At 41.8% G+C, this 20,360-nt stretch overlaps 1 protein-coding gene across 1 annotated transcript; it reads left to right on the forward strand.

The window, feature by feature from the left end:
* Positions 1-1,145: 1,145 nt before the first annotated feature.
* On the forward strand, positions 1,146-16,342 carry LOC311181658 (SLAM family member 5-like; the record flags this gene model as incomplete). The annotated part of the gene is made up of 4 exons (XM_084250100.1): positions 1,146-1,191; positions 13,517-13,858; positions 15,183-15,434; positions 16,299-16,342. The coding sequence occupies 4 exons, from the start codon at positions 1,146-1,148 to the stop codon at positions 16,340-16,342; spliced, it is 684 nt and encodes a 227-aa protein (XP_084106226.1).
* Between the last annotated feature and the right edge of the window lie 4,018 nt (positions 16,343-20,360).

A 20,360-nucleotide genomic window follows, 5' to 3' on the forward strand; every position in this document is an offset into this window, starting at 1 on the left:
AACAAACAAACAAATAAATAAAACATGCCTCTATAAAAAAAAAATAAACAAGGGGGGTGGGAATTTAACAGGGACTATAACCAAGATGAAAATGAATACATTATTCAAAAATGAAAAATGATATAAAAATATATAAAATTAAAAACATTAAAAAAAAACATATGCATTCTGCTGAGAAAGAAGAAGATGGAAGAAAGGGAATACAAACTCAAGTTTTCAACAGCAAGTGGCAATTTCATGTTCTTCTTTCTTGTTTCTCTGTGCATACATGACACAGGTATGTTTTTGCACATGCAGCAATTATATATTTAAGGAAATCAAGCTTGCTGAAATGTGAGAGGGATACAGTTAAATCCTGTGAAATCAAATAATTAATCCAGGAAGTTCCATTTCCCTTCATTTTCTCCATTGCTGTCCTTATCACACTATGTTGAAATTACCCGTTTCATTGTTGAGCTCCCCACAACAACATGGGCTCAGGAAAAGAGCAAGATAGTTACTTTGCTACTCTTTATATTGCCAGTTCCCTAAATAGCAACTGACACTTAGCAGGCAGTCAGTAAATACTTGTTGAATAAATAATACTAGGCATTAATGTTATATAATAGGGAAAAAACGAGCATCGTATAGATCAACTTTTCCTAAGTCAGTTAACTCATACTTCCTTTTTGTAAAAAAATTTTATTGAAATAGCTTTGGCTTAGAAAGAAAAAGAAAAATACCGGATGGTCTCACTCATAGCAGGAATCTAGAAAACTTAAATAAGGTACCAGGAAAATGAATAACTATAAGAAAGTGAAAATCAAAATCAACAAAAATCTATGAACCAGAGATACTTTTGGGGGGGTGGGTGGCGGGAGGGGAGGGATTGGGGTCAAAATGGGGGGGTTGCAATTGTATGGGGAATATAAAAATAAAATTTATTATTAAAAAAAATAAAATAGCTTTGGCTTATAACATTATATAGTTTCAGCATTTTGCTGGGTAAAGGGGGTTAATTTTCTCTTGGATGATGAAAATTAGACGTTTTTTCAGACTTCCTACTGAATCTGTCTATAAATGGAGCACAAAAACACAAGTGAAACCAACTCCCTGCTAGCAGAGTTCCTGCCATTCTTGCCCACGGAAGACCAGCCCTGGAGAAGATGGCTCAGCCCCTCCTATGGATCTTGCTCCTTTGCCTGCAAACCTGTGAGTTTTGACCCCTGCTGACTCCCTTTTAGTGTTCTACTTTTAGAAATTTCCCTTCAGAAAGATGCTGAAATGCACCTTTGATCTGTCTTAACAGACACACCCTAGGTCTCTAGAAGGCTCCATCTGACTGGGGAGAAACATAATTATTTTTAGCTTTAGAGTTTATATTTCTGAAATTTGTCTCCGCCCAGCCTCCAAAGGTCTGCAATGAACTCTTCTGTTTAAGAGAGTTAACACTTGGTTGAACTTCCCAGAGACCCCCAAGAAAGAACAGATCATCCAAAACCTTGACTAACTTAAATGCAAATTCTTTGGGGGGTGGGTTAAAATGTGTTACCTCTTACATTTGAAGAGATATGAACCTATACCGCTGAATCACATGCAATTTTTAAACCAATGGGCCTCCCCAGTGGTGCAGCAGGTTGAGCACGGCGCTGTGAAGCTGTCTGCAGCTTCTGCAGCACTGTTTCGATTCCTGGCCAGCCAAGGAGAAATCCATATGGCACAGCAGACCTCTCCTGTCTGTCCACTGCCCCCCTCAGCAGTGTATTTCAGTCCTTCTATCTGTTCTTCTCCCTGCTCTGTCTCTGGTGAATCCTCTCACCCTCCCACACCTCTGGCCTGTATCCCAGTGCTTGTACAAATAAATAAATCTTTAAAACAATAAATAAATCAATGTTACCTTAATGAAAAAGTGATACAATAAAATATTAGAAAAAAATAAAATAAAATGTATTACCTATTTTTGACAGACATGCACTTCCCAGTTATATTTCATTGCTCTACCAGATTAGCATGACGCATGATCATAATTATCACTTTGAAAACTTAATCTTTTTGTCCGTTCCCTTTCTTTGCAAAGCAAATTCTGAGCTATTCTCTGTTATATCCTCCAAAATCTCTCTAAAATAAGTGGGGATAACTTTGCTATCCCTATATTACGAATAAGCTAAGTCTCAAAAAAGAGATGGAGAACTTGAATGAAAAACTCTCTTTTCTTACTATGGCTTAATTATGAAGGACAAAATGACCACTGGCTGTTGTTAGCACAAAGAAAATTGTATCATTAATCTAGGTCTCAGGTGTTTTTGTATATATTATCTCATTTCATCCAAACAACTGCCTTGTTAAAGTCAAAATTGACTCTATATCTTATTTAATAAATCTACCTATAGCACCTCTCACAAGTTCTGTAAAAGCGCCAGCATATTCCTGGCATGATTTAGAATATAAAGAATCCAGTGGGTTAGGATTTCCTGAAAAGGTAGAATTGATACACCTTGGTCTCTTGCATTTCCTTGACCATTTATAGCTGTGGTTCCTTTAATTCAAGCTTCATGGAGATTACACCCACTAGACAAGCTATGGCTTTGGAGCTTGTGCTAGTCACCCTGATGTAGAAGGCAGAAAATGCAAGTAGATAGTGAACAGTTGGATAGAACCTACGTGGAAAATACAGGAATGTCCCCAGTTTCCAGAGAAGGCTGGCCATCATGCATTTGATACTACTTAGTTTGCAAAGCCTTCTACAATTTTGATCTTGACATTCTTGTGATCCATACTAAAATCATTAAAATAAACAAGATGAATATTATTAATCCTGTTATTTTTCTATTATTATTATTTTAGATTTATTTTTTATTTATACAAGAACTGGGGTACAGGCCAGAGGCCCAGGAGGGTGAGAGAATTCACCAGAGACAGAGCAGGGAGCAGAAGAGGCAGATGGAACTGGGAGCAGTGCGGAGATAGGAGAGGTCTGCCGTGCCATGTGGGTAGCTCCCTGGCCAAGTGGGAATTAAACCCGTGCTGCAGAGGCTGCAACAGCTCCCCAAGCACTGCACTCAATCTGCTGTGCTCAACCCACTGCGCTACAGGGGAGGCCCCAATTTTTTTTTAAGTATAGATTAAGATTCAAGTCAAATACTTCGTCTAAAATTTTACAACCTGAAGTTGGTACTTGTTAGAAATTGAACTCATTCTTCTGATCCCATGACTGCTCCTCTTTCTGGCCCCTGCTCTCTCTGACTTCCCAACTCAGTACATATTGAAACCCTTGATGCTCTACAGAGGACTGACACATGCTGAAATAAAAGGTAGTTCTGAGATACATGCACTTCATCTACTGAAACTGAAATCAAGCTTGTCAAATCCAACTGGTCATGAATCGTTCATCCATTGGTTTTGTGATTTGGGGGAAACTGTATAAACATGCCTTTTTTTAAATTTTAAAATGGGGAACTACTAGTCCAATATGATTATTTTGAGAATCAAAATTACAAGCTATGTATAGCATTTGTTGCAGTACCTGCGTATACTAAGTGCTGCACAAGTATTAGGTAAGGCATTTTCTGTTTTCAGATTTGCTTTAACATTGTTTTAGGAAGTGTGAAGGCCAAAGCCAGAGGTTCTGGACAACATGCCTCTGTTTGGGGGTGATCCACAGAACATGAGTGGGAGAAAATGGTGGGAGTTTTTGCTTAGGTGTGGGCTCTTGGGGTTCTAGAAAGGAAACCAAGGAAGGGTGCGATATCCATTGTCAGGGACCGTTGAATTGAGCTGGGGTTTCTTTTTGTAGAAGTGAAAATCAGAGGTGCTTCCACATACAATTTGCCTTTGCTGAGTTATCTATTTGCCTTTAACGGATTAATCCACAAATATTTCTTTGATGTAGAAATACACCTTAAGTTCCTCCTGTTGTTTTTCTGGCAACAGTGGTTCCTTAAATTTAGCCTTAGGCTTAGGAATCAACACTGATCTTATGTATTTCCCTGGAATTCAGAGCATTGAGGCAGTGGAGAAGTAGTGGAGAAAGGAAGTTAGGAATTTCCCATTTTTTCTTGACATTATGGAAATAAGTCTGAGTATGCAAACTCATGACTCTTCCGTGTTGGAGAAGTTTTGTCTAAGAACCAAGACTCACAGCCTTAAGCTCTAATCTCAACTGTCTTATCATGACTTCTGACATTGTGCCTCTCTCTGGCTATCACCCCAAGGATCCTCTGCCATCCACCAATTGGGATAGAAGACAGAAGAGCCCACCACTTGTGCTTTGTAACCATCCCCCTCCACATGTTCTTTGCCACACTTTTTTAATTTTTCCTTTTCTCTACACCTTTCTTGCTCAGTTTCTTCAAATCCTCCCCTGCAATCACTCCTCTCCCATCAATAATAGTAATACTAACCATCGATGGGGCAATCACCATAAGCTGGGTATTGTTCCAAGTAGTCTACCCTTATTGTTTTGTTTAATCCTCACCCTCTGGTGGGACTACTATTAATATCCCAATTTTTTGAATAAAAACATTGACACACAGACCTTTAGAATTAATTTAGCTAAAAACTAAAGGAAGTAGGATTTGAACACAAATGTCTTTGGACTTAACCACTGGCCATTTCTGCCTTCACCGACTTTAATAACGAAGTATTGTCCCTCTGCCGATCATTCATTTCCATTCGGTGATTTTTCAGTGAAAAGTCGTGATTTATTCCCATCAAGTCAGGATAGTTCAGTCATAGGCTGCACCTATCTCACAACTACTTGCAGAGGAGTGTGAGGGCTGGTGGGCAGGTCTTCACCAACATCAGAAATTAAGGTAGGGGCACTAGGCAGAAGATTCAAAGAATGAGTAAATATAGACATCATACAGGTTCCATTCACCTATTTGATTTCAGCTAACTTAAATTAACTTCTACAAACAAGGGTCCAATATAGACAGGACTTTGAAGCCCTGTTGAAGAGAAAACACCTTTTCTGGGTATTCTAGCAGTTGATACATAAAAGTCCAACAGGTGTGTAGACCCAAGTGGGTATCTGCCCATGGTTAAATAGAGCCCAATGATGAGCCTGCAAGTTAGAAGATTTCATGCTTGGAGAAGAGTGTGTGCAAGAGCGAAATTGTCATTGACCCAACATCCTTGCATGGAGGGGCCTGAAGATAAAGACATTCTGTGTTCTAGAAAGAGACTTGAACAGGCTGCTGCTGCATTCACAAAGGGGTCAAAAGCAGATGTCCAGTCATAGAATGAAGAATGAATTGTGAATGGGGAACATGGGATATTGGTACATAACTGCAAAAATCCAGTTTCCCTGGGTCGCTACATGCAAAAGAATGAAGGCTTGTCTACTACCTCATACCATGCACAAAAACCAACACAAAATGCACTAAAGAACTAGCCATAAGACCTGAAACCATAAAAGATATAGAAGGAAATATAGGCAAAGCACTGCATGACATGCACCTCAAAGACATCTTTACAGATGCCTCACCCAAAGCAGTGATAGTGAAGGCAAAGATAAACACCTGTGATTACATCAAACTGAAAAGCTTCTGCATAGCAAAAGAGACAATAACAAAAACAAAGAGAAACCCCACTGAGAAAGTTTTTGCCCAACACTAATGATAAAGGACTGATCCCAAAAATCTACAAAGAGCTGATGAGACTCAACAAAAATAAAGAAAAGAATCCAGTCAAAAAATGGGCAGAAGAGCTAAAAAGAAACTTCTCACAGAGGAAATACCAATGGTCACCAGGCATATGAAAAAATGTGCAACATCACTTGCAATCAGGGAAATGCAAATCAAAACTACAATGAGATACCATCTCACACCAGTGAGAATGGCACATATTAAAAAAACTAGATTTGGGTCAAAATCAGGGGGTTGCAATTTTATGGGGAATATAAAACTTAAAAAAAAAAACTAGCAACAACAAATATTGGAGATGATGTGGAGAGAAAGGAACTCTCCTGCACTGTTGGTGGGAGTGCAAACTGGTCCAACCACTATGGAAAGCTGTGTGGAGATTCCTCAACCTACTAAAGATAGAACTTCCATTTGATCCAGCAATTCCACTCCTAGGTATTTACCCAAAGGACACAGAAACAGCAATTCCAAAGAGCACCTGCACCCCTATGTTTATAGCAACACTATTTACAATAGCAAAGCTTTGGAAACAACCCAAATGCCCAAAAATAGATGACTGGATCAAGAAGATGTGGTACATATACACAATGGAATATCACTCAGCATTCAAAAAAGATAAACTCATGCAATTTGCAGCAACATGGATGGAGCTGTAAGGGATCATGCTCAGCGAAATAAGCCAAAAGAAAAAGAAAAATACTGGATGGTCTCACTCATAGCAGGAATTTAGAAAACCTAAATAAGGGACCAGGAAAAAGAATAACTATAAGAAAGAAAAAATCAAAATCAACAAAAAAATATGAACCAGAGACACACTTTGGGGGTGGGAACGGAGAAAGGAGAAATTGGGGTCAAAATCAGGGGGTTGCTATTGTATGGGGAATATAAAAATAAAAAAAAAATCCAGTTTCCAAATAAAGGTTGTGAAACTGCACATCTTGATGACACAGGACACCAGTAGGAAGAAGCAGAGACTTGCCTCAGTATTGCCATCTACCCCTAAAGCTCTTCTTATCAATATAGTGACTGACAAAGTAGCCAAGTATCTCCTCAGCAGGAACCCAAGGTCAATGCTGGTAATCAGTCTACCAAAGTATCTTCTGAATCAACCCTTTCTTGTCTTAAAACTCAGGAGGAAAAATCTGCAAGTTTGGAAGCACCTAGGTTCATCTGTGTAGAAGCTAGAAAGAGGTATGGGAAATCAGTTGGAGGATTGATATTACTGGAGCTCTTTATGTTCCTTATTTCCGTCTTTATGCTCAATAATTAATAATAAATATATAAGTGATAAAAGTGTTCAATTACAGAGGAATAAAGATACAATAATGCATGGCCACTATCCTATATTCATTTTCGAATTTGTGTGTGTGCATGATTGTGCATCTTTGTTTTAAAGAAAAAGATTCAAGTTAACTCAAATCTCATAAAGATGATAAAAATCAATTAATAAAGAATATAGTAACTATTCTCTGGGGCTGGTAGTTTCCACTTCTTAAAAATCCTGTGACCAAGAACTTTCTATCCTCAAGGAGAATGACGCAAGAGTTCTCAATGGTTGACTGTCTGCTGCTTCTTTCCTGGCTTGCCATGCCCCCACCAACACTAATAAAATGTTTAAGTCCCTTTAGCATCCAGAAAAATAAGTATTTTTTTTTTTACTACTTGATGTATTTATTTATTTTTTATAATAAATTTTATTTTTATATTCCACATACAATTGCAAACCCCCCATTCTGACCCCAATCCCTCCCCTCCCGCCCCCCACCCCCCAAAATGTGTCTCTGGTTCATAGTTTTTTGTTGATTTTGATTTTCACTTTCTTATAGTTATTCATTTTCCTGGTCCCTTAGTTAAGTTTTCTAGATTCCTGCTATGAGTGAGACCATCCGGTATTTTTCTTTTTCTTTTTGGCTTATTTCACTGAGCATGATCCCTTCCAGTTCCATCCATGTTGCTGCAAATTGCATGTGTTTATCTTTTTTGAATGCTGAGTAATATTCCATGGTGTCTATGTGCCACATATTCTTGATCCAGTCATCTATTTTTGGGCATTTGGGTTGATTCCAAAGCTTAGCTATTGTAAACAGTGCTGCTATAAACATAGGTGTGCAGGTGCTCTTTGGAATTGCTGTTTCTGTGTCCTTTGGGTAAATGCCTAGGAGTGGAATTTCTGGATCATATGGAAGCTCTATGTTTAGTAGGTCAAGAAATCTCCACACAGCTTTCCATAGTGGTTGGACCAGTTTGCACTCCCACCAACAGTGCAGGAGAGTTCCTTTTTCTCCACAACCTCGCCAACATTTGTTGTTGCTAGTTTTTTTAATATGTGCCATTCTCACTGGTGTAAGATGGTATCTCATGGTAGTTTTGATTTGCATTTCCCTGATTACAAGTGATGTTGAACATTTTTTCATATGCCTGTTGGCCATTTGCATTTCCTCTTCAGAGAAGTTTCTTTTTAGCTCTTCTGCCCATTTTTTGACTGGGTTATATTCTTTGTTGTTGTTGAGTCTCATCAGCTCTTTGCAGATTTTTGTGATCAGTCCTTTATCATTAGTGTTGGGTGCAAAAATGTTCTCCCAGTCAGTGGGGTTTCTCTTTGTTTTTGTTATTGTCTCTTTTGCTGTGCAGAAGCTCTTTAATTTGATATAGTCCCAGCTGTTTATCTTTGCCTTCACTATCACTGCTTTGGGTGATGTATCTGTAAAGATGTCTTTGATGTGCAAATCACATAGTGTTTCGCCTATATTTCCTTCTATATATTTTATGGTTTCAGGTCTTATGTCTAGTTCTTTAATCCATTTTGAGTTGATTTTTGTGTATGGTGTGAGGTAGTGGTCAAGCTTCATTCTTTTGCATGTAGCAACCCAGTTTTCCCAGCACCATTGATTGAACAAACTTTCTTTGCTCCAATGCATAGTCTTTGTTCCTTTGTCAAAGATTAGTTGACCATAAATCTGTGGGTTTATTTCTGGATTTTCTATTCGATTCCATTGGTCTGTATGTCTGTTCTTGTTCCAATACCATGCAGTTTTGATGATTATGGCTTTGTAGTATAGTTTGAAGGCTGGGAGTGTGATGCCTCCATTCCCTTCTTTCTTTTTCAGGAGAGCTTTGGCAATTCAGGGTTTTTTGTGATTCCATATGAATTTCATCAATAATTGTTCTATTTCTTTGAAGAATGACATTGAAATTTTGATTGTAATAGCATTGAATCTGTATATTGCTTTTGGTAGGATGGCCATTTTCATAATGTTTATTCTTCCAATCCATGAGCAGGGGATGTTTTTCCATTTCTTTGTGTCTTCTATTTCTTTTAACGGTGTTTTATAGTTTTCTTTGTATAGGTCCTTTACCTCTTTTGTTAGATTTATTCCCAAATATTTGATTTTTTTTGTTTCAATAATAAAAGGGATGGTTTTTTTAATTTCTTCTTCTTCAGATTTATTGTTTGCATATAGGAAGGCTACTGACTTTTGTGTGTTGATTTTGTATCCTGCCACTTTACTGAACTGATTGATGAGTTGAATTAGTTTTTCTGTGGAGTTTTTGGGGTTCTCTATGTATATTATCATATCATCTGCAAATAGTGATAGTTTGACTTCTTCTTTTCCTATTTGGATTCCTTGGATGTCTTTCTCTTGTCTTATTGCTCTGGCTAGGACTTCCAGTATTATATTGAAAAGCAGTGGTGAGAGTGGGCATCCTTGTCTTGTTCCAGATCTTAATGGAATTGCTTTCAGCTTTTCACCATTGAGAATGATACTGGCTGTTGGCTTGTCATATATGGCCTTTATGATGTTGAGGTACGTTCCTTGTATCCCAAGAATTTCAAGGGCTTTTATCATGAATGGGTGTTGCACTTTGTCGAAAGCTCAGAAAAATAATATTGAGGTTGATTAATAGGAAGATTAAAAAAAAAAGTCTGAAGTGTTTAAAGAAAGAATAAACTCCACCAAGTGGAGTGCCACCTAAAATTATCTCTCGTGGCTTTACTTAAACTCCCTTAATAATGACTCATACATTGTCAGTGTGACCATGGTGTCAACAGGCCCTCACAGATGGACTAGGGAAGCCTTAAAGTGGATGTACCAATTATTAAGATGATGATGATTATGGATATCATACTCCTCATTCTCATTATCAACTTCATAAATAACTAAGATTTATATTGCCGTGATGATTCACAGAGTATTTCATACTGTTCACTGATCACTAATTAGATTGAGCACATTTTATAGTTATTATTTCCATTCTATGGATGAAGAAACTGACTCATAAAGGTTCTATGGCTTTGTTAAGTGCCCAACTTATAGGTAGGAATAACACTAGCAGCACCAGTAAGTGCAGAATTTCCCCACTATCTTCCATCCCAGCACCCACATCTTTAGTCTCCTATCTTTCCCCTACATGCAGTGTCTTTGGGATTACAAAACCACAGCTATGCGTAATGGCTTTTCTCTCACACCACATTTGGTGTGTTTGAAGGTAGCAAAATCTTCATCTTAGGACTGTTCACATTCCATGCCTTTTCTCAGCATGCACAGGATTCTCAGGAATAACACCAACAGCACAAATAGCTGCAGGACATCCCCAGCTCCCCATATCTGCCACCCCAGCATCGCTTCCTGAATGACTTTACAGGAGATAAGACAAATACACATCATACCCTCATACCATCCTGTGGCTGTACACTGTTCTGATACTAAGATCTCAGCCTTAGCGGAAGGCCTACACATTTCCTGGGTTTGATGACAGAACCTACCAGAACCATGAGTCTATGGCACCCACATCCTGTCCTTTCTTTTTCACACCTAACCTGAATCTGATGAGTAGAAAGGCATTTAGGTGCTTGGACCTAACTTCAAAAAGCCTTCACAGACATGGGAGGTCTGAGACCAAGAGCAAGTATACAATTTGGGGAGCCAAGCACAACATGAAAATGTGGAGGCCCTTGTTCAAATATCACTAAGAATGTCCAGGTGCAGGGCCATGTTAAGTGAAGCTCATTGTCTTTCTGGGCTGGAGGCTTGTGTGACCACACAGATCATACGTACACATTTGTTGGTCCAGGGATTCGGGTCCTTCCACCAGACCTCATCAGCTTATCTACAGAGAACTAATGTTCAAGGAAATAAATATTGACAAATTATACCTCCTGCCACCAAAGGCAGCCTTAGTCTCTTCCGTTCCCCTTCTGCTTCCTTCACCTAACACTCACCCCCTGGTCTTATTTTTCATTTGTATATGCATCTGTCTTACTCTCTGGGCTGTGAGCTCTCAGGACTACACCTGCCTCTGAGTCCCTAACCCAGCCCCTGGCACACAGCCCTTAATGACAGTAGATAAGGGTCCTTGTTCTTCCCTCCCCACCCTCCAAGGGCCCTGTACCGTCTCCTTCTGAACTTGCACCCCAACTAGGTCATCAGATCTTGCCTGGAATATTCTTCCTAAGGAAAGACTTGGTTTATCTGAAAAGGAAAGAAAGATATTAGCAGGTCCCAGCCCCATTCAGGAGTTACTGTGCAGGAAGGCAAGGGCAGCCATGTGTTTGAGAAATCCCTTGGTTTTGTGACACTTCAAAATGACTGGCATTCTCAAGGATCCTTCTCCTTCCCTCTTTATGCCAAACCCTGGGTAAACTTTAGGAGCAGTTTGAACCCACCTATGTGGAATACTTATGTCCTGCTCTTGGGTGCTAACATGCAGCTAGTACTCAGCAGAATAATCCAATTATTGTTAATGGCTGGTGCCCTTCCTGATTGGTTAAATGCTTTAATTAGTAATTAAATATTTTGAATATCACCCTTACTGGTCCAAAGCTATTCTTCACTAAATAGAGCTCAGAGACAATAACAGGTAACAAAAGAAGAGGAAAAGGAAGAGAAGAAAAAGCACCTTATAATAATGTTGTCTTTATATGGCAATAAAAAAGTAAAGAAAGAGAAGAACATAAAACCTTCATTTCCCTCATGTCATATTGTTTTTTAAGATTTATTTATTTATTTTTAATACAAGAACTGGGGTACTTGCCAGAGGCATGGGAGAATGAGAGGATTCACCAGAGACAGAGTGGGGAACAGAACAGGCAGACTGACTGAAATACACTGCTGAGGGGAGCAGCGGGCATGACAGGAGAGGTCTGCTGCGCCATGTGGGAACCTCCCTGGCCGTCCAGAAATCAAACCCGCGCTGCAGAGGCCGCGGACAGCTTCACAACGCTGCGCTCAACCCACTGTGCCATTGGGGAGGACCCCCCATGTCATATTTTAAGAGCACTCATCCTTTAGTCTTTCCTGGACAAAGTTCTTGGATTTCCAGGAACAAGTGGTTTCTAACCACTGGTCAACATTGGTCTTTTCCTTAAACTGCTAAGCTTCAGAGAGCAGGCACCAAGTCTATTTTTACTCACCATTGTATCCACAACGCCTCACATCATGCTTAACAGAATAGATGCTCAATAAACACTTGTACCATAAATTATATTAATGAACACCTACTGTGGTGTCCAGAAAGAAAGTGGACTTTGAATGAAGGCGAGCATTCTCATTCATAAATGTGAGTGAATGAATGTACTTTGCTTACTTTAGAAATTTTTCCAACAGATTTTAGGCAACGGTAAGTGAATTCCACTTGTTAATTCATTCCATAAGTATTGACTAAGCACCCGCTACGTGTCAGGTACTCTTTTAGAGACTGGGGATATAGTAGTGAACAACTACAAAATATATAAGAAATCACCAATTTGGAGCATGTCTCCTCCAGATCTGCTAAAGTGCTCTTCCAGTATCTTCTAGGAAGAGGAGTGTAGTAATGACCTTTCAGCAAAGATCACAAGAGAAGAAGCAATAACAACAACCCTGGCTCTTGTCCCAGCTCTCCTGCTTGTCAATGTGATCTGGAAAGAAAGACATTTAATAACTTGGACCTCGTTGAGTTTGTGGTCTTCATCTCTCAAACTTCTTTTAGTTCTGAGTCTTAAAGTCCAGAGGAGTTTTAAATAAAGTGGAGCCTTGAAATTGACTTGGAAACTTAGTTTTTATTTTTTTTTAAGATTTATTTATTTTTAAAAAACACTATCAAGGATGTAATGTGCATAGCTCATTATGACCATAGCTAAAATATCTGTATATCTATATGATAATTGAGGGTAAATCCTAAGAATTCTTATCACAAAAATAAAGATTTATTTATTTTTATACAAGAACCAGGGTACAGGCCAGACGCACGGGAGGGTGAGAGGATTCACCAGAGACAGAGCGGGGAACAGAACAGGCAGACTGACGAAACACACTGCTGAGGGGAGCAGCTGGCAAGACAGGAAGAGGGCTGCTCTGCTATGTGGGATTCTCGCCGGCCGGCCGGGATCGAACCTGCTCTGCAAAGGCTGCAAAAACCTTCACAGTTGGTGCTCAACCGCCTGCGCCACTAGGGAGGTCCGGAAACTTATTTTTAAATGAGAATCTTCGGGCCTCCCTAGTGGCCCAAGGTGTTAAGTCTCAGCACTATGAAGCTATTGGCAGTCACTGAAACATGAGTTCGATCCCTGGCTAGGGAAGTAACCCACATGGCTACAAAGGAACTCTCCTGTCTCGCCCGCTGCTCCCCTCAGCAGCATATTTCAGTCAGTCTGCCTATTCTGCTTCCCACTCTGTCTCTGATGAATTCTTACCCCCACACCTCTGGCCTACACCCTACACATAAATGAATACATTTTTTTTTAAATGAGAATTTTTAGGAACTACATGGTCATCATAACATATTAGACATACCTTGAGTAGAATGCCCCCTTCCAAAGTCGATGCCCAAGAAAAGAAGCATTCTCAGGAAAGTGGATGAGATGGGAGGACAAGGGACTCTAACAGGCACAGTGGTTTTTCTATTTGTGTTCTCAGGGCCAGAACCAGCTGGAAGTAACACAGATGTCTGCACCGTGAATGGGATCCTGGGGGAGTCAGTTACTTTCCCCTTGAATATCCAAGAATCACAGCAAGTTGGAAGCATTGTTTGGCAGTTCAAAACATCAATTGCTTTTGTACAACCAGGAGACTCAGGGACAGTACCCAAAGTCATTGTGACTCACCTCAATTATAAAGACCGAATAAATGTCTCAGGTCAGAACTACAACCTGGAGATGAGAAATCTTGGGATGGAAGATGCAGGCATCTACTCGGCCTACATAACTTTGAAGACCTCAAGCGCTACCGAAACCAAGCGTTACAACCTTCAAATCTACCGTGAGTTGTGGGTAAATTGAAGGTTTTGCTTTGCAATTTTGCTATTTTTCTGATAATTGGATTCCCTAAATCTTTTTATACATAAACTTGGTTAATTTTATCAACATTTATAAAAAGAGGGTGTGGCTTTGCTTTTACCCATGGAATCTTCCATAACGGTTGTCCCCTGGGCCTTGCTTTTCTTTCCTATAAAACATGAACAATCACAGCACTCACTTGTGAGGACCGGTGTATGTAAAGCCCTTTTGTAAAAGATCCTTTTATTTTGAAATAATTATAGATGCAAAAGAAAGTGTAAAGAAACGTGTGAGGAGGTTCTGTGTACACTTCAGTCAGCCTCTCCTAATAGTAACATCTCACCTAACTACAATACAGCATCAAAACCAAAAATCAACCTTGGGTCCACCTACAGAGTGTAGTTAGATGTCACCACATGTTACACATTTACTCACATGTGTGAGCATGGAGTAGCTCTTTTCAACATAATCACACATGTAGCTTCACGTGAGCACTACCACAATCACACTTAAGAATAACATGGCCACGAGATTCATTCATCCCTTCAGAGTCACTTTTTACCCCTTCTCCCTCCCAAATTCTTGGAAGACAAATCCTTTCTTCATGTACATGATTATGTTACTTCACAGACGTTATATATCGGGAATCACGCAGTATGCATGCTTCTAAGATTGACTTTATTCACTTTCTCTGGTGCATCTATTCTCATCCTGGTTGCTTTTTTTTTTTTTAAAGATTTATTTATTTTTATACAAGACCTAGGGTACAGGACAAAGGTGCGGGAGGATGAGAGGAGTCACCAGAGACAGAGCGGGGCGCAAACAGGCAGACTGACTGAAATACACTGCTGAAGGGAACAGCGGACAAGACAGGAGAGGGCTGCCACATCATGTGCGAATTTCCCTGGCTGGCCAGGAATCGAACCCGCTCTGCAGAGGCTGAGGACAGCTTCACAATGTGGTGCTCAACCCGTGTGCCACCAGGGAGGCCCTCATCCTGGTTGCTTTAAAGACATATGGAGTTGGGAATAGTTCATTCATCATTACAAAGGACATATACAATAGGTGAAATAACTTTGAGAGCATAGATTACAGCAAAATGTCCAAAAGGAAATAGAAAGTGGTGAGTTTTGAGTATTTATTAGTTTTGTTTTTAATATAATTTAATTGTAAGTCTTTATAATTCAATATTTTGTGACAGCTCTATTTAACCACCATCTTGACAGTTTTTTTGAAATGTAACAGTTGACTCTCACAGCTGGTATAACCAGCCCCAGTTGACTTCTTGCTCATGTTTTCCCTCACAGGTTGGCTTGGGAAGCCAAAAATTACTCCGAGTTTAATGACATCTGTGAACAGCACCTGTAATGTCACACTGACATGCTTTGTGGAGGAAGAAGACAAAAATGTAACATATAGTTGGAGTTCCCTGGGGAGAGAGGGGAACATCATCCGAATTTTCCAGAGCCACGAAGACCCAGAGCATACTTATACCTGCACAGCCTGGAACCCTGTCAGCAACAGCTCTGAGTCTATCTCTGCCCAGCAGTTCTGCTCAGGTAAGCAGCTCAGTCTTGTCCTCCCGGAGCCCTCAGCAGTCACTCAGAAGAGCTGCAAGGTCTGAGTCTGGGCTTCATTCTCAGGGGTATACACCTCCCTTGTAGTGGGCTGGTCCTAGGGTGTCTCCTCCAAGGTGCCCTGAAAGTGTCCAGAGTCTTCTGAGAGTTGCCAGCCCCCTCTGATTAGTTTTCTAATAGCAAGAAGTGCTCTCCTGGAGCTTTGGCACACCCTGAAGGTAGTCCCACTGTAACTTCTCTTTCCAGACACTGGGCTGAGCCACCAGAGACGCCACATTGGGCTGCTGAGTACAATGGCTGTGTTTTCCTTGCTTATGATCATCAAATTGCCAGTATTTCTGCTTCTGTACAAAAGAGGTCAAGGTAGGATTTTTCAAGAAGGTAAAAATGTGGGAAAGCATTTTCCTACTCTCTGGAACCAAAGTTATTTCTCCCCAGTGATGTGGAGAGGTCCTTTGTTCTAGAGAATCAACCCTCTTGCACTCCCCTCCCTGCCACCTCACCAGTGTCAGAATGAGGTCCCCAAGGACTGTGTGACATTGCCTTGAATGGTCTTCAGAGCTGTTCTGGGTTCCCCAGAGTCTGGTGGGCCTGGAACTTGGGTTCAAGTTTAGCGCTGACATTAACAAGCTGTGCTTCATTAGACCAGTATCTCTGGCTCAGTGTTCTCATGTGTGAAGTGAGGTTTGGACTAGAGGGTCTCCAGGGGTCTCCGGGTTCACTTCAGTTCCACTGAGTTTTGACCACGATCTTTGGGGAGTCATTAAGGGACATGTACTCATTTGTATTCCATGGTTGTCATAAGGTCCCTCTGGGACGTTTTGTATGATGCCATTCTCAATTCAGGAAACCTTATCTTGGGCCCCAAGGAGATCATTATACCCCCATAACCCCTATTTCTCTTACCCATGTCCACCTCAAATCTCCCTTTTCTACCAATCACCTCACAACTCCTGGCACAGGAGGGAGCTTAATAAATGTCTGACTTTATGACTCAATCAAGCAAGGTAGGCAGGAGCATCTACTATGTGTTCAACACTAAGGTAATAAGGTACCCACTGGAAGAATCTAACACAGATATAACTGGAGAGAAACCTCCTAATTGAAAACCTGAGATCTCCTGTAAAAAGATAAGTAGCTATATAGAGACCCTAAGAAAGACCTCATGTGGGAGAGTTATTGTGAGTACCTGCATGAGGAAAGGGAGAATCCCTTCAGCCTAAAGTAGATTCCTGAGTAGAAGAGAATTCCTATGGAGCTTAAGGAGGCCTAACCTGAGTGTCTTCGTGACCATAGCAATTCCTCTAGGAGACGGCACTAGTTAATCTGGTAGGCCTCATTACTTCATCTTAAAGAGAGATCATTCATAAAATCCTCTTCCTTTCACATTCCGTGGTTTTACTTTTATTTGTGACACAGATGCTGATGCAAAGAAAATATACACAAATGTTCCAAGGACCACCTGGCCAACAGAATCCAGGATAGACTGATTAAATCCCCCAGACCACGGTAAGCCACACTTCTCGTGATCTGCCCACCCAGATTGGGAGTGAACAATAGCCTAGAACAGGGCCATGACCAAAGATCTGGAGGGTCGTACTGGAAATGCCACTTCTGGATAACAGTGCCTTGAGTCCTTCTAGGAGGACAGAAAGTAGCCAACTGTTTCCCTGGTAGCTTTTGGTGCCCAAGGCTGGAGGCCCTGAGTTTCCACACTGGGCTGGACTTTCAGGTGAGTCAGGACTAGGAGAAGAGCGCTACCTAAAGGGCCAAGCTAAGGGAGTCCCTGGTGAAGGCTCTGATGTAGCCTCACCCACACCTGCATGACGCGTGCTGAGGGTTCCTGGTGGCAGGAGATCACCTCCCTCAGACTCAGTCACTCTATCTTCATCCTTTCCTGTCACCTGCCTTGTCACCTGTCCTGTTCAACTCCATCCTGGAGCAGGTGTCTACACTGCATCACTTTCTGTATCTCCACTAGCCTGATCCCTGAAGACTGGTTCAGTCTGGTCTTAGAGCACTGTATTTCGATGGACAACACAGCTGGACTCACAGGACATGGGAAGCAGAACTCAGTCTGAACCATGCAAACCCTCCTTGTGTCTCCAGAGGTTTCTGTTCAGTTAGTGCCCACTGTCCCACCCCCACTCTGCCTGACCCCCATCCTCTCCAAAATAGAGCTGAGGCCCAAGAGGCAGCCACCTGGGGAAAGTGACACAAGTGAGGAGTGACAGGTAGAGCAGAATCAGCATGGGTTCTTAATATTTTCCAGAGCTCCCTCACGAATTGGTCGACGGGTATTTTATAGGTGTCCCTGCCCAAGGAGGAAGCAGTGAACTCAGTGTATTACACAGTGCAACCCTTGGAAAAGGTAAACACTCCTGACTTTTCACCTGTTGTCCTGTGTGCTCCCTCCCTGTCTGCCCAAGCTGGGGCAGCGGGCACTCTGGGCTCTTCCTTCCCGTCTCAGGACTGAGTGCTGAGAGCTGTGGTCTCTAGTCCATCACATACACACACAGCCCTGCCCCAGCTCCATGCCAGCCATGGGCCGTGACACTAATCCCACTCTTAAACGCCGGTGCCCCCAGCCTCTGAACTCTGTGGAAACTCCAGCCTGTAATATCACACTGCTAGGTCATGTTATGAAAATTAGAAAACAGGTGCCAGCTCCGGGCAGACACAGGCCCACAGCAGGAACAGACTGGCAAGCAGATGGAAAGCTGAAGCCCACTCCTGGTAGCTCTGTCAGCAATGGTCATGGTGATCAGCCTGCACAGGCTCTTGCAGTGATCTCCGGACGGCCGCTGCCTGGAATACGCATGGAGGGAAAGTCAGTCTGGCCCAGGGAGGGGACTTCTCCTCTAAGGAGTGGATGATTGTGCCAGCACAGGGCCTCCCAGCCTTCTTCACACCACAGCACATGTAGAAAGCAGGATTCTTATGGCACAGTGGGGTCAATGCTCAAGATTGCTCATGACTGGAGTTTCTTGTGACCAAAGATGTGACTCTTCCCACAACCCCAAGTGCCCAGAAGACTAACTTCGCGTGCCTGTAATACACCATAGCACTCCACCGAGGAGGCCTGCCCACACTCAATATATGCGAGAAGCTTGGTACAGGGCCTGTGCCAGTCCACACAGCACCCCAGGAACCTCCCCAAATGCATGCCCTGAACTCTACTTGCCTTCTGTCTTGGAAACTTCTGTGGGGTTCCACCAGCGGAGGGGCATGGGGCAGTGCTGGGGGAGCCTGGGCTGGGACTGTCTGCCATGCAGACACTCACCAGGGAGGGTTAGAAAAGATCCCTTTGCTGGGGACCACACTGTTGGGCGTTTTCTTCAGGCTTCCAAAGCCTTGTGGGATTTTCCCTCCAGTCAAGCTTATCTTCTGTAATACTCTGTAATGATTGATTGAGGGGTCCACTTGATGGGACCCAGATATTTGATTAAACATTATTCAGTGTCTGTGAGGGTGTTATCACTGAATTTGAATTGATGGACTGAATAAAGGAGACACACACACACCAGTGTGGGTGGGCATCACCATTCCCATTGCAAGCTTAAATGGAACAAAGAGGCAGGCTGAGGGGGAGCTCTTTCTCTCTGCCTCACTGCCTTCTGCTGGGATGTTGGTCTTCTCCTCTCTTTGAGGTTGGACTTGACTGGAACTTACACCATCACCTCTCCTGGTTCTTAGGCTTCTGACTCAGATGGAAACCATTACCATCACTTCTCTGGGGTCTCTAGTTAACAGACAGCAGATTTGGGACATCTTGGCCTGCATAACAGCATCATCATCATCACCGTTATTATTATTATTTTTCCTTTTGGTTCTGTTTCTCTGCAGAACCAGACTAATATACTCCAAGCAGCCTCAGCAAGAAGAAACCATACCCATTGCTTCCATCTCTAAAAGGATTTGATGAGCATGGATCATGCTCAGCGAAATAAGCCAAAAAGAAAAAGAAAAATACCGGATGGTCTCACTCATAGCAGGAATCTAGAAAACTTAAATAAGGGACCAGGAAAATGAATATAAGAAAGTGAAAATCTAAATCAACAAAAAACTATGAACCAGAGACACTTTTTGGGGGGTGGGGGGCGGGAGGGGAAGGATTGGGGTCAGAATGGGGTGTTTGCAATTGTATGGGGGAATATAAAAATAAAATTTAATATTAAAAAAATAATAATAAAAATAAATAAAACTAAAAAAAAAAAAAAGGATTTGATGAGCTATTTTTCTGGTACTTGCAAGGACTTGACTATAACCCAAATATCAAAACAAGAGAACTTGAAGGAAGCAGAGTTATTCTACAGGGGGACACTCAGGAGATGAAGGTGCAGGTGATGAAATTGGGGGCAGTTCCAGAGGCTCAGCCCAGAGGGCACGGGGTTCAGCTGACTTTTGTACCCTCCGCCACCCAGCTGCAGTGCTGAGAAACCCCCACCAAGTAAGCAGAACATTGGCGGGAACATCTGAGAAATTGTTTCCTGCGTATGTAGCAAATACAATCAGCCAAATTACATCCCATGAATAATCCCAGACTGGACAACAGAAATGGACTACATGCAGACAGGATGAAGGCACGAGTCCCAATGAATGAATCATTGTCATTGTGTTGGGGGCTGCAAGGGCCCAAAGGGTAAGGCAACCTTCCTCTACCCTGGTGAAGCGAGGATGCAGCTCCAGCACTGCCACTGCAGTTAAATTCTGAACTCCAGAGTATAATGAGCCAGCATTGTAGAAAAAGACCTTTGGGGGACACAGAGCTAAAGCTGAGCCTTTAAGAGTGGGTGGGATTTGGCGTAGAAAGAAGAGGGCTTCCAGGTGATGAACACATGGAAAAAGCAGGGACCTGGATCTGTATGATGATTTGGACACAGCCCCCCACCCCACACACCCCACCCT

The sequence above is a fragment of the Talpa europaea genome (assembly GCF_964194135.1).
Source record: "Talpa europaea genome assembly, chromosome: 12".
Lineage (NCBI taxonomy): Eukaryota > Metazoa > Chordata > Mammalia > Eulipotyphla > Talpidae > Talpa > Talpa europaea.